The sequence below is a fragment of the Cyprinus carpio genome, chromosome A17, assembly GCF_018340385.1.
Source record: "Cyprinus carpio isolate SPL01 chromosome A17, ASM1834038v1, whole genome shotgun sequence".
Lineage (NCBI taxonomy): Eukaryota > Metazoa > Chordata > Actinopteri > Cypriniformes > Cyprinidae > Cyprinus > Cyprinus carpio.
Window position 1 is genome coordinate 8,711,035 of NC_056588.1, and position 14,474 is coordinate 8,725,508.

The window sequence follows — 14,474 nt, forward strand, 5'->3', positions numbered from 1 at the left end:
CTTGAATGATTGATTTAGTGATTTAGTTAACCTACATACGCCCTATATTAATGAATTGAGACATATATTAATGCATGGTCAAGATATTGTGATTAGGATAAAGATTTTGTGTTTGAGATTTATTATAAGGTTTGGTTTGAAAATGAAGTGATTTAATAGGAATAGCACCATGTTTAATTACACATTCACTGACAGATAGCTAGATAGATAGATAGATAGATAGATAGATAGATAGATAGATAGATAGATAGATAGATAGATAGATAGATAGATAGAAAGTGCATTTATTCTGTAAACAGACCCTGATATTTATTTAGTAAAAAGGAAAAAAACAAAGAGACACATTTTAACGGAAACCATCTGCAGCATATTAAGACCAGCTAAGAGCAATAACTAAAAATCTGTTCAGTGACAATAACATCACATCATCCAGCACAAGCAGGAGTATACAGCATACAAACAAGGTGTCAGTCAACAAGAGAATTCACTTGTGACTGACTCTTTAGTGTTCCCTTTGATTTTGTGAACAGAGATAGCCATGTCTTGTATGAATTAAAAAGGGAACATGTTTTAATTGGGTCATGGTCAAGATAGAGAGTATGATTTGGTAATTAATTTTGGTAACCCACTAGCTCCTCCTCTCCAGGAAGTTGGAGGGCACCCATCCGTTTTGTGTTTTAGTTGTGTCGAGCACACGGCAGTACCACCATCCATTAGGGTTTCTCTCCAGGACCTCCAGCCTCGTGCCAGCGGGGAAGCTCATGCTCTCTGCGTCACCGTGATAGTCGGCGATAGAAACATACTCCTCGCGTAGGTTGTTGTGGATCAGATGCGGTTTAGGCTTCACCATTGACACCGGTACTTTACGTCTCACGCTCTCGGTATTAACTGCACAGGAAGAGGTGGTTTGATCATTGTAGCTATAATTAGGCAGCGCATCATTCCTCCATCCTGCGGGAGTTGTGTGTGTATTAGTGTTGTCCTTGAGGACGTTCTGAGGTCTGACAGCGAGCTGCTTCACGCCGACCCGGCAGTTCTGTTGGTTAAATAGGTGTCCGCTCTTCAGGCTTTGGTTAACACGCTGCTCATTCTTCTCCAAACTTACGCATATACCCATCTTTCCAACATCTCCTTGCAATGAAATCTCCAACTCGGGAGCCGCAGACCAAGACGTCTCAGAATTAACCTTCTCTGTGGTTTTGGCTTCTGTACCGCTTGTTTCTGAGCTTTTGATTGCCTGTAAGTAGTAAGTGGGCACCCAACCCTCTTCGTTCCCCCAGCGGATGAACCACCAGCCGCTCTCCTGCTTCTCCAGAACCTCTACCTGCACTCCCGCAGGAAAGCTGAGCTCACTCGGCTCTTCCCGTTGGTATGACGCAGTAGTTTGGTACAAAAAGGAAGGTGGATTAGAGAACGTCTGGAAGTTCTCAGAGTCGTTCTCGGAGTCCTCAGATGTGCGGGAGGTCCTGAAATGTTTCTGGCCTGGTTGCTCCTGGTTCTGGGGTCTTCTGATGGAACTACAGTCTTGGTTTGCAGGTTTTGGATGCACGGATGGTTTGGATTTCAACTCATCAGCCTGCTGTTTGAGCTTAGATTGCTTTGTGTGTGCGTAGAGTGTTGTATTGGTCTCAATGTTGGGCTCGATTGTTGGGGCGTCATATTCCGGTGGATCCCACATAGATGCCCGGTGAGCCGCAGACGATGAGTATGTGTCCGCTCTGAAGCCACCGTTCGCATAAACACCCTCATCATCCTCTTCATCCCCTTCACCCAATGTAAAAGAAACAATACGCTGACTCAAAGGAGGAGGGGCTTTAGTTGGTGGGTCTCCTGGAAGAAACTCCTGCTTAGGGTCGAATTCAAGGCCCACTGCTGGAACATCATATTCTGGTTCCTCGTACACCCTTGGACTCACAGAATCATACTCTACACATGGAAGCGAGTTCTGCTTTTTGATTGGCGGAGCAGGAGGTGGGACCTTTGGCCGGGTCAGTGTACTGGTTTGGCGGTTCAAGGTGGGTTTCTTGCGTTTGTCGATGTAAGAACATGGGGCCCAACCCTCCTTTTCTCCAATCTGGACATACCACCAGCCTCCGGAGTTCTTGTCAATGACCTGTAAACATACACAGTTTCCAGACCATCTGTAGAAATACTTATATTTAATGTTATTTGCAGCTAATAGGCAACATTGGAGTAAGTTGTCACACTTTTTACTGAATATTTTAGATCAGTTTCTGTATAGATACAAACCTTTAAGTTCTATACAGTTTTGACCAATGATATAGTTGTTATATAGGCAAAGCTGTCACAATGGAAACCACTTTTTTGTCACTGATTTAGAAACAGTACTTAAAAAAAAAAAAAAATAATAATAAAAAAAAAGTTTTTGAAAGAAGTCTCTTCTTTGCTCACCAAGGCAACATTTATTTGATCAAAAATCCACAATGGTAATATTGTGAAAATTTATTACAATTTTCTATTTGAATATATTTCAAAATGTAATTAAATTAAATGTAATTCTAAATTTCTAAATCAGCTATTACTTCCATCTTCATTGCCACAGTCTTTCAGAAATCATTTTATATATGCTTATTTCCTGCTCAATAAACATTATAATTATCAATACTACAAACAGTTGTGCCGCTTATATTATGGAAAACTGTCATAATTATTCTTTCAGGATTCTTTAAAAAAACAGGAAGTTTAAAAGAACAGCATTTATTGGAAACAGAAATATTTTGTAACTTCATAGATGTCTTTAATGTCAGTTTTGTTTAATTTAATGCATCCTTGCTGAATAACAGTACTTTGTTTATTTATTTATTTAAAAAAAACTAATCCCCAAAACTGATTGAAGAGTGAAGTGTCTTACCTCAGCTTTCTGTCCTCCACTGAAACTGATCCCATCTGTCAAGCAGGACCTGAACTCAGCGATGGTGTAATACTCAGCTTCAACAGTAGGGGGATCCGGGGGCTGCGGTAACTGAAATCCCTGAGAGCAAATAGAAGAATATGCTGTTCAGCATATTATAAACCACAAAATTACCTATTTGTGTGTGTGTGTGTGTGTGTGTGTGTGTGTGTGTGTGTGTGTGTGTGTGTGTGTGTACTGGAGAGAAAGAGGAAAAAAGAAACGGGAATGGGAAAACACACTGACCAGGCTGTTTTCTCGACGGGGAGGTGGTTTTTGATTGTTTGATGGTGATCCTAGGGAAAACAAATCCGAAATCAAAATGTGTTTAGTATCACATAACATGGTTCAAAAACATTATAGATAATGCATAAAGAAAAAAAAGAAAGAAAGAAGACAAAAGGAAATGAGGAGAATGAAAATAAAAAAATAAAAACAAAAGGTAATAGTGAAAATTAAAGAAAAAGATTCTCACTGGTCTCAACACTGTGGAATCTCTGAGGTGCGACTCGAGCAATGGCAGGAGATGTAGGGACGGTTTTGGTCTTTATTGCTGATAATGTTGAAGACACACTTGCTTCAGAAACAGATGCAGTTCCACAAGCATCCGACACTGACACAGACACACTGCTGTCTGAGACAGACAGACGCACACTGGTGTCTGTGTGCTGGGTGGCCTGATCAACAGAGTCTCTCTCTAAACCACTACTGCCTGTATTAGCTGCTGTGCTAATGCTGCTGCTGCTGTTTCTATGGGTGTGTATATTGTTAACGTAAGCATCAGTCTGCTCCGCATCGCCGTTGTACTGTGTATATGTGTCAGTCTGTGAGTGCCTGTATGTGTTTGTGTTACTGTTACGGTGTGCATTGGTGTCAGTTTGTGTGTGTGAGTGTCGTTCATTGGCAGGTTTCTTGTTCAGGAGGTTGCTGATCTCCATAAGGTTTCCAATGATTTCCACCTGACCCTGCACAGCTGGTTTATTGGTCTCTGTTGCCTGGTTACCGGCTATGACACCATCTTGCATTTTCCTCAAGTAGGCAGCTGGAGCCCATCCCTCCTTACCACCATAACTGAGAGAAGAACAGAGAGAGAGATAATTCACACACTCCCAATACATAAAACCAACCAAGGGCATTTTCTCAATAAAACTATATACAATACCATTCCTAAGCTTGGGGTTAGTGAGACTTTTTTTCTATTTTAGAAAGAAATTATTCCTTTTATTCAGCAAAGATGAATTAAATTGCTCAAAAGTGTCAGTAAAGACATTAAAAAAAAATATTTCAAATAAATACTGTTCCTTTGAACTTTTTATTCATCAAAGAATACTGACAAATGTACTGTGGTTTCCACAAAAATATTAAGCAGCACAATGTTTTCAACATTGATAATAAGATTCTTGAGCACCAAATCAGCATATTAGAATGATTTTAAATCAGAAGCATATTAGAAGAATCTTGTTACACTAAACCTTTTAGGTTCTTTACCTTAGGGTACCATCTAGTGCCAACTTTGTACCTTTATTTCTGACTGAGTGAGTGAGAGTTTAAGGCTATGAGTAACTGGAGAGCTTCCTGTTTGTCATCAATGATTGTTCAAAAGCAAGCTTTACAATTTTTTTTTTTCTGCAAAAACCCATTAAATATTGAGACAATTCCAGCTAAAGAAAGCAAAGGATTTTTGAAGCATATTGAAGTAGTTTAAAGAGAAGAATAAACAGGTGGAAGATGAGTTTACCGTATGAACCACCAGCCCTCCAGATTCCTCTGGATGACTTCAACAATGACGCCACTCTCAAATCCCACCTCATCCTGACTTGAAGTGTTGAAAGACTGAACCGTAATATACCTCTCTTACAGACAAAAGAGGAAAGAGCACAATGTACACCGTCCTGCTACAATATATAATGTACATAGACATACAAATTCAAAGCTTTGAAAAAAAGCATAGAACAAATATTTTGTAAATCTGTCTAGGAGTGTGTAGCTGTCCTGCACGTGTACTTGTACAGTAGCCTCAAAAATGATTCGGACACTTACACTTAAAAATGTACAGAATTTGGTTAATTGTATTAGGTGTGAAATCAGTGAAAAAACTTTTCTTGGAACTAACATTTCTGAAACTAGAGGGGATATATAATGTTTTTTTTTTTATTTTTATTTTTTATTTTAAACAGATATATAATGTTTTTTTTTTATTTTAAACATTCAGTTTTATCATTTAAAACTGAACTTTTTTTTTTTTTAAGATTTGTTTTGCTTATATTTTGTATTTTTTATCTAATGCAATGAAATTCATACATTTTTAAATGTGCTTTAAGTGTCCAAATCATTTTGGCCCACTTTAAGTAATGCTTGTGTGTTTAGTTTGTTTGCTATTTTGGTGTAGAAGTGGAAACCCCAAATGAAACATGCAGACATTGCAGAATCTCTCCACCACAAGTCACGTTCTCTCTCTGTAATATGGGTCAGTGTGCGCTAGTCCTGGTTGTACAGTAAAAGCTTCTGGACCAGGAGATGGAAAATCTGACATCTCTGCTGGAATTTCCACTCCCAGGCTGTTAAATGCTCCAAGAACTGTGTGTGTGTGTGCTTGTGGAACAAGGGGGTCCCTTGGCTATGATGCAATGCCTGTATGGTTTTCATCCAAGCAAGACTATGTGCTGACATGGCATGAACTTGAGTCCATAACAGAATTCACCGACAGTTTTCATCCATAAATCTTTTGAAACAAATGAATTTGAAACTGTTAAGAGTTAAGGGTTGCGCAAGACAAAGAAAAACAGGACATTTGGCCACTGCTTGTGTTTTACACAAGCCAGCCGCTCTGATATCTGTTGTAAAAGATGTGCCTTGTTTGTTCAACGGTTCTTGATTCAGTTTAGTGGCAGCATGGGTGATTAAATGGGTAGTTTAGCAGTGTATCTTTGTCTTACTCTCTCCATTTGGTGCTTTGTGGCTGTCTCGATGTCCTGTGAGAGAGACAAGGTATGTCGCTGGAACCCAGCCTTGTTCTTCAGCTGTTCTTACAAACCACCACCCTGAAGAGAAAGAGAAAGAGTCCGTGAGCAAATACCACTAATGTAACTGATTCCAGCTGTTCATTTGAATTGGGTCACTTCCCTTCTGTCTTCATAGTTTAACTAGTCCTGAATACATCAATATGTCTTCATAGTTTAACTAGTCCTGAATACATCAATATAAACAAAAATCAGATCATTAAATAATATCTTTAGGGAAAAGGGATATGGCAAAAAGCATCTGTGATTTCTGTAATGCAACCATTTTCATTACATAGTGTATAAATATGAATGCTGCATGCCTTGGCCTTAATTAGCATGCATATAGTATCATATTATTAATTTAAGTTAAACTGCAAAGCCATTAAATTATCTGTATTGACGTGCAAAGTCAGGTACATAACATTATATTTTTAATGGAGGGACAATTAAACATTTAGCTGAACTTTAACTTCAGAAGTTAAGAATATCATATTTCTGTAAGATTTTTTTTGCTCACCAATGCTGCATTTGTTTGATGAAAAACGGTAATATTGCAAAATATTATTACAAATTAAAATAACAGTTTTCTATTTAAATATATTTTAAAAATTCAATTATTTCTGTGATAGAAAATCTGAATTTTCAGCAGAAATGACTCCAAACTGCAGAGTCACATGATCTTTCAGAAACAGTTCTTTTAAAAATCCTGAAAACATTTAAGCAGTAGCGTATTTCACATCAGTTTAATTTTCCAATTAATTTTTAACCCTTATATCTGTATACTTCACTAATGTTTTAAAATAGCCTTAAAATAGTAAAAACCACAAAACTGTTTAGGCGGAGCACAAGCACACTGTCAATGGTTGCAAACACCTGCCATGAGTTAGTGCTCACAGTGTGAGATGCTCATTAGAGCAAACAAACACACGCACTAAGTTGCCAGATTCCCAGTTTATTATGCTCTGTTAAAAAAATACCTTTAGGAAAATAAATGGACAGATTGACTCATGTAAGTACAGTACATCAGATATCTGCAGTCTTTTTGTTAGCATATATTGCACATGCCTTCATCCATTTGTGTGTATGCATGTGTTAAAGGACAGAATCCGAACATTCCAAACTAATGTAAGACAGAGAGACATCATAACAGATAAAACATAACAGTCACTGATGAGGAAGAGAAAAAAGAGAAGAGTTCATGGAAAGTTAGGAAGGCTGTCTTGGCTTATTAAGCTCATTATGACTTTAACAAAGAGTTTAGCAACACACACTCACACAAAGACACACAAACAAATACACATACGCATATGAACACACACTTTTTCTGCTGAGGAAAGATTCTGGCAGATCCATTAAGATGATCTAAATACCTTCACTCAAATACGAGTCTCTGGCTGTGGTGGGCATTTTCCAGACTTACGCAAACTCTTCTACTGCTCTAAAATGACTCAATATAATTTAATTCACTGTCTTTGCATGTTCAAGTTTTCAAATTTCAAAGCAGTATTTCAGTAAAAAAAAATAATAATAATAAAATAAAAAAAAATTCACTAAATTCTCTCCAGACACACTATTTGTTTCAAACACACAGTGTAGGCTGGAAACTTTCCATTTCTCCAAGAGAAATCCAACTGCTGCTTTAAATTCTGGTAAGATGTGTTTTTTTGTTGTTGTTGTTTTTTTTTTGTACTTATAAAGCTGGTACAAATTTTCCGACATCCAAATAGATGTAGAATGGTAAATATTGCTACTTTTGAAAAAAATAAAAAATAAAAACAGTTTTTGCTGTGAAGGTGATTTCTGATGAATGAGTACGTTTGAGGTTTTTTTTTTTTTTTTGCTTGTCTTTGGAATTAAATAGGTCATTTTGTGGTAGCTATATACCATTATTCAGTCATTTAGCTTCCAAAGCAGCCATAAAAATAATAATTGTGACATCAGAAAAATAAGCACAGCTGCCATGAAAGACAGTTTACAAAAGGTCAAAGTAATGCATTAACAATAAGTCACGAGGACAGCATAAGTTTGTTGCATCGTCACAGTTTGAAATGCACTTTTAAAGAACACATTTTCTTTTATTTTTATTAAAACAAAAAATAAATTGTTTTTATTTTCTTTTTTTTGAGTGTATATGTTTGTTAGTATATTAGTGGATGTTCAAAAGTGTGAGTATTGAAAATCTGGTATCTAAAATCTAATTATGTTAATAAATATTATAATTTAAAATAAAACAAAAAACATTGAAGATTGTGTTCAGTTTTAGGTTAATAATCAAACAGCTAAATTTGTGACATTGATCATGTGACTCTTTGTTCAGACAGTCAGATGTTCTTGCTGAAGGACTGGAGGACAAGATGCTCTTTGGATCATTTCAAAACATGCTGGAGAACTTTCTGAAATTCATGTTCTTTTTTTCAATTTAAATAATAATAAAAAATAAAAAATAAAACTCAAATTGTGATGCTTATTATGCAAGTTGTATTTAAAAATGTTGCATTTCATTTTAAAAATGCAAAGTACAAGCATTTTTACCAGTGATTTCTGACGTTTGGACCCCACTGTACGTACAAGACTATGTTGTGTGTGTATGAATGTGTGTCACTCACCACTCTCACTTTTTTCAATCACCTCGACTCTCTCTCCTGCTTTCAGGCTGATTTCTGTATTTTCCTGACACTGGTAGTCTGCCGTCACCACATACACACACATACACTCCTCTGCACCCAGGGCTTCTCCATGCTCCCTCCCTGAGGATGATGGAAAAAAACAGGCAGTGAGCCAGCTGCCTCCACCCCCGCGTCCACCTGAACTGCGCCGCGCCATTCACCTACTGTACACCAACACAGCCCCAGCCAATCAGCACGTGGTACCAGATCAACGGCTCATCCAAGAATCAACAACAACACTGGCCCAAAGAGGCTCAGATCTGTGGAGTTAATGTCTCAACAAGCAAAAAAGGCTCAGGTAAAACAAATCCTACTTTCATCCAGTCTCATCACACCTTAAAGTTCCAAGGTAAAAGGTTTTGAGCAAGCACAGTTCAACTTGAAGCACATCCTACCGGCCCTGGGCCAAGGGGTCCAACCAACGATTCATATGGGCTCTGGCATCTCCTCTAAGAGTTTCAGATCCCTTCTGCAGCAGGACACAGGCCTGACTAAATAAAGAAATGGAGCAAAGGGGGAAAAGAAAGACAGAGAGAAAAGGAAAAGGAGTAGCTGACGAAAGGAGTGAAAGATGAGATGAGGAAAATAAACCAAGAGCTATGGACTCAAGGGGCGGGCAATAGAGAAAGGGGAAACAGATCCCAATCAAATGATGCTCCACCCCTTTAAAACAGTTTAAACAGAAGCATATGGCCTATGAAAATAGAGTATACTCACACACTCAGCACATACTCGCATTCTCTCCAGCTTTGTTCACATTCTCTGAAACATATCCTGCTGCTCTCCGACACAAAAACAGCATGGTCACATTTGAAACACTGATTCTTTATTTTCAAAGAAGAAACAAAGACTACATTAATGGTAGTTTTTAGCATTAGCTTTAGGGCTCAGTCCAACTCTATTAAAAACATTATGATGCTTTTGGAATTTATACTAATTGAAAAAAATGCTTTATACAGTAAAAATATAGTAGTGTAATATGGCACTTTACAGAAAGACTGTGTGTATGTGTGTGTGTATATATATATATATACACCTTCACACTTTGCCTTCAGAACTGATAGCAGTAGGTGACTGTGGTGACTGTGGAGGATATTTGAACTCATTGTCATGTTCAAGAAACAGTCTGAGATGATTTGAGCTTTGTGACATGGTGCATTATCCTGCTGGAAGTAGTACACCGTAGTCATAAAGGGATGGATATGGTCAGCAACAATACTCAGGTAGGCTGTGGCATTTAAATTATGCTCAATTGGTACTAAGGGGTCAAAAGTGTGCCAAGAAAATATCCCCCACACCATTACACCACCACCACCAGCCTGAACCGTTGAGACAAGGCAGGATGGATCCATGCTTTAATGTTCTTTACTCCAAATTCTGACCCAACCATCTGAATGTCGCAGCAGAAATCGAGACTCATCAGACCAGGCAACGTTTTTCCAATCTTCCATTATCTAATTTTGTTGAGCCTGTGTGAATTGTAGCCTCAGTTTCTTGTTCTTAGCTGACAGGATCGGCACCCGGTGTGGTCTTCTGCTGCTGTAGCCCATCTGCTTCAGGGTTCAATGTGTTTCAGAGACGGTATTCTGCATGCCTTGGTTGTAACAAGTGGTTATTTGAGTTACTGTTGCCTTTCTATAATCTCTAACCAGTCTGCTCCTTCTCCTCTGACCTCTGACATCAACGAGGCATTTACGTCCACACAACTGCCGCTCACTGGATATTTGCTCTTTTTCGGACCATTCTCTGTAAACCCCTGAGATGGTTGTGTGTGAAAATCCCAGTAGATCAGCAGTTTTTGAAATATTCAGACCAGTCCGTCTGGCACCAACAACCATTCTACATTCAAAGTCACTTAAATCCACTTTCTTCCCCATTCTGATGCTCGGTTTGAACTTCAGCAAGTCGTCTTCACCACATCTAGATGCCTAAATGCATTAAGTTGCTGCCATGTGATTGGCTGATTAGCAATTTGTATTACCCACTAAGTCAAATAATGAGAAGGAACCAAATTGCATATCATAGCTATGCTGATGATACACAGATTTACCTAGCCTTATCTCCAAATGACTACAGCCCCATTGACTCCCTCTGCCAATGTATTGATGAAATTAATAGTTGGATGTGCCAGAACTTTCTTCAGTTAAAAAAGGTAAAAACTGTTATTGCATTTGGAAGTTATTGCATTTGGAAACAAAGATTAAGTTTTCAAGGTGAATGCACACCTTGATTCTAGGGGTCAAACAACTAAAAATCAAGTCAGGAATCTTGGTGTGATTCTGGAGACAGACCTTAGTTTTTTCAGTAGTAACTAAATCAGCATACTTTCATCTAAAAAAACATTGCAAGAATTAGATGTTTTGTTTCCAGTCAAGACTTGGAGAAACTTGTCCATGCCTTTATCACCAGCAGGGTGGACTATTGTAATGGTCTCCTCACCGGCCTTCCAAAAAGACCATTAGACAGCTGCAGCTGCGGCTGAATGCTGATGGCTGGTTTCTGGATTGTGACTGGAAATATGAGAATATCTGAGCATTTCTCAGGTGTTTTCAGTTGCTTACAGTTGCTTTTAGGATTGATTTTAAAGTACTTTTACTCATTTATAAATAACTCAATGACCTAGGACCAAAATATATTGCAGATATGTTCACTGAATATAAAACCTAACAGACCACTCAGATCATTAGGATTGAGTCAGTTTTAAAATACCAAGGGGAGTCCGCCTTTAGTTACTATGCCGCCCGCAGTTGGAATCAGCTTCCAGAAGAGATCAGATGTGCTAAAACATTAGTCACATTTAAATCTAGACTCAAAACTCATCAGTTTAGCTGTGCATTTATTGAATGAGCACTGTGCAATGTCCGAACTGATTGCACTGTATTTTTACATATTGACTGTTATATTTTTACCTGTTTTAAATTCATTTTAAATAAGTCAATTTTTAAATCATTTCCAAAGTTTTAAAATTGCTTTTTATTTTTGTTATTATTTTTCTTCATGATTATTTTACTTTTTTTATGTAAAGCACTTTGAATTACCATTGTGTACGAAATGTGCTATATAAATAAACTTGCCTTGCCTTGCCATGCCTTACCGAGCAACTGAACAGGTGTACCTAATAAAGTGGCCGGTGAGTGTATATATATATATATATATATATATATATATATATATAGTAGTCAACATTTGAAGTGGATCAAAACCTTATATCAAAGTTGTCGTAAAACCAAAACAATACCCTTTCTTGTCTTAAGAAAACTTTGATGAACTTTTTTGATCAACTGTTGACTACTGCATATATATATATATATATATATACACACACGCACACACTGCCTACAATATTACTGTTTTTTTTGTTCAAATAACTGTAGCCTTGACCTCTCAAAAACATTAAAAAAGAAAAAAAAAACTTTACCAAACCCAAACTTCTGAACAGTGTAACTTTGAACAAAAAGGTTACTAAGCGATTCTTTCACTCATGTAATATAGTCTTTGTGGCTTTATTTAAAACAATGTGTTTATGTTAATGTTTGTTCTGGTGCAATTGTTCTTCTACTGTACACATATTGTAATTGTAATTTTATCACTGACTTTATTTTATTTTTTAAGGTCGCATCACATATTCAAAACAACATCACACTTGTTGAAATTTTATAAACAGACCAAGTCCTCATCTTTATACATTTGTATTTAAAGCATTTTTGCAGGATGCTGTTATTTGGAGTGATTATTCTTTAAAAGTATTCTGAGTATTTCACCTCTATTTTCCAGTCCTCGTCCTCAAAGCTGCACACACACAGAGTTTGATAAACTTTTAATTTTCACTGTGTACAAATAAAGGGATCTTTTATTCCCTTTTTACAGTCCCTCTTTCTCTGTTTTGCTCTTATTTTTTCTCTTTCCTTCCCTCCCATGGCTCCCCCCTCCTCACTCCTCACTCCCCCATCACACTGAAGCCACTTCCTTTCTGCCACGTCAACGGCCTCCCTCTGAACTGCTTTTTCTTCAACATCACAGAATCCCTTTCTCTCTTTTTCTGACTCTTCTTTCTCCCAATTACTCTCTCTCTTTCTCTGTCTCTCTGACCCCTATATCATATTTTACATGGACTGCATGTCATTGTTGCTTATTTCTGCAGTAGGCCTTTGTTTTTCTGCAGGAATTCAGCTGACCTCATGAACAAACAGGCACAATGTACTTTCTTACATTATAAATCTTACATTATAGCTGCACATTTAGTACTGCTCACTAAATTAATCAAGTACATAAATGTGTAACAACTCAGCTTGGTTTGACATGAAAATGGAAATGAGTGATTAAGGTACTGTGCACTAAATCAGGAAATATGTAATAATTTGTTTGTTTTTGTTATTTTTGTGGTTTTATGATTGATTTATTTTTTTTTTTTGCCTAGAATAGAGACAAAACTGCTGAAAATATCTTGCTTGAATCGTTGAAGAGAATGCAGGGGTCTCAATATGTCTTTTTGAAGTTAAATTACATTTAGTTTTACACGCCATCTTAAAATGAACTGCTCATAAAACCAGTCACTGAAAAAACAGCAAAACATAATGCAATGGCCAATGACATCAGTCTGTCTCATACATATATAGACCAACAATTAACATTTCAGACTCAGAAAGAATTCACATATGACCAAACCATGCAAACTGAATTGCTTGGAACCCATGGCGAATTAATCTTCCAGGTATTGGCATAACGGCTGAAGCACTCTTCAGTAATCTGCATTTCATGGAATTAATTCGATTATACTTTTAATTGGTTGACATCCTTAACATATAAAACATGTTTTGAAATTATGGGTAACTTTAAACTATATGATATTTCAGTACTAAATACAGACAGTTTATGTAGTGCACAGTGAAAACAACAGAACTCATTTTCGTTGTCTTTCTTTCCAATAACCCCGAGGAGGACTTTGTGCTGGCCTACATATCACATCCACACACACATAAGTATTTCCATTTGACTATAGTGGAGGAATGCAGAGTTGCATAACTAAGGCAGCAGAACTGAGATCTCATTTCAGACACTCAAGAGCAGAAAGAGAAAATACACACATAATAACATTGTTATATTTAACTATGTGTTTAGAATATCAAATTCACCTCTCCAACACACATCATGTTTAAATGATATCCCTTTTTTTGTTGCACACACACTATGATATTGGGAGGTAATTATTATCGTACATTATCTTGCAGATGTAACCCGCTTACCTTCACATCAGCAGTCCAGGGGATCTTAACAAGGATATTTCTGTGCAAATTAACTCCAGCTGTTCCTCTTCTTTTTTGTTGAAATGATGCGCTCCCCGTGATGTAATGTTAAAGTAGCTTTTCCTGAGAAAGCACTTCTTATCAGTCTTGCAGGACACCTACTGCTAAGTCAACCTGAAAAAAAGAGTGGTGAGTACCACTCATCTTTAATTTTATACATTTTACCACCTAATATCCTTACAAAACCTAACTCAACTGCAATCTATGTACAACAGCACAACCTAGTGTACAAAGACCAACTCCGTATGACACTATAAGAAAATAAAATGATAATGTCCTGTCCTGTAATGTAATCTTCACCTTCCCAAACTGAGGTCACAATATGTAGTCTCACCACTTAATCAGATCACACAGTTGCAGTTTCAGAGGATTCCTGACCAAAGAGTAACTGTGTGAAAGAGAGAAAGAGGTCAGACAGTTAGATTGTTGGAGTGACCACAGCACCGCGCTTCACACTCCACAATTCTCTATTTTGGTTTCTTTAAAACTCAGTATCTGTACTCAGCCAATTTCCAGGGCATTACATTCAGGTATGCTACGGCCATAGGCAGGATGCACATTTTCAGAGGAGAATAACTGACTGTAGCATTGT

General features: G+C 37.3%; 1 protein-coding gene across 3 annotated transcripts; it reads right to left on the reverse strand.

Annotated features, from left to right (window-relative positions):
* Positions 1 to 171: 171 nt before the first annotated feature.
* On the reverse strand, positions 172 to 13,898 carry LOC109074498 (SH3 and PX domain-containing protein 2A-like). 3 transcript variants are annotated; one of them, XM_042773862.1, is made up of 8 exons: positions 13,823 to 13,898; positions 8,520 to 8,660; positions 5,848 to 5,952; positions 4,650 to 4,767; positions 3,387 to 3,982; positions 3,158 to 3,207; positions 2,873 to 2,992; positions 172 to 2,113 (listed from the first exon to the last, which is right to left on the reverse strand). In XM_042773862.1, exons 2-8 carry the CDS (start codon positions 8,620 to 8,622, stop codon positions 629 to 631), a joined length of 2,577 nt encoding a protein of 858 aa, XP_042629796.1. In that variant the 5' UTR covers positions 8,623 to 8,660; positions 13,823 to 13,898; the 3' UTR covers positions 172 to 628. The 3 variants fall into 3 exon arrangements, with proteins under 3 accessions (XP_042629796.1, XP_042629795.1, XP_042629794.1); XM_042773861.1 differs by lacking the exon at positions 13,823 to 13,898 and adding an exon at positions 8,975 to 9,400; XM_042773860.1 differs by lacking the exon at positions 13,823 to 13,898 and having other exon boundaries at positions 8,520 to 9,401.
* Between the last annotated feature and the right edge of the window lie 576 nt (positions 13,899 to 14,474).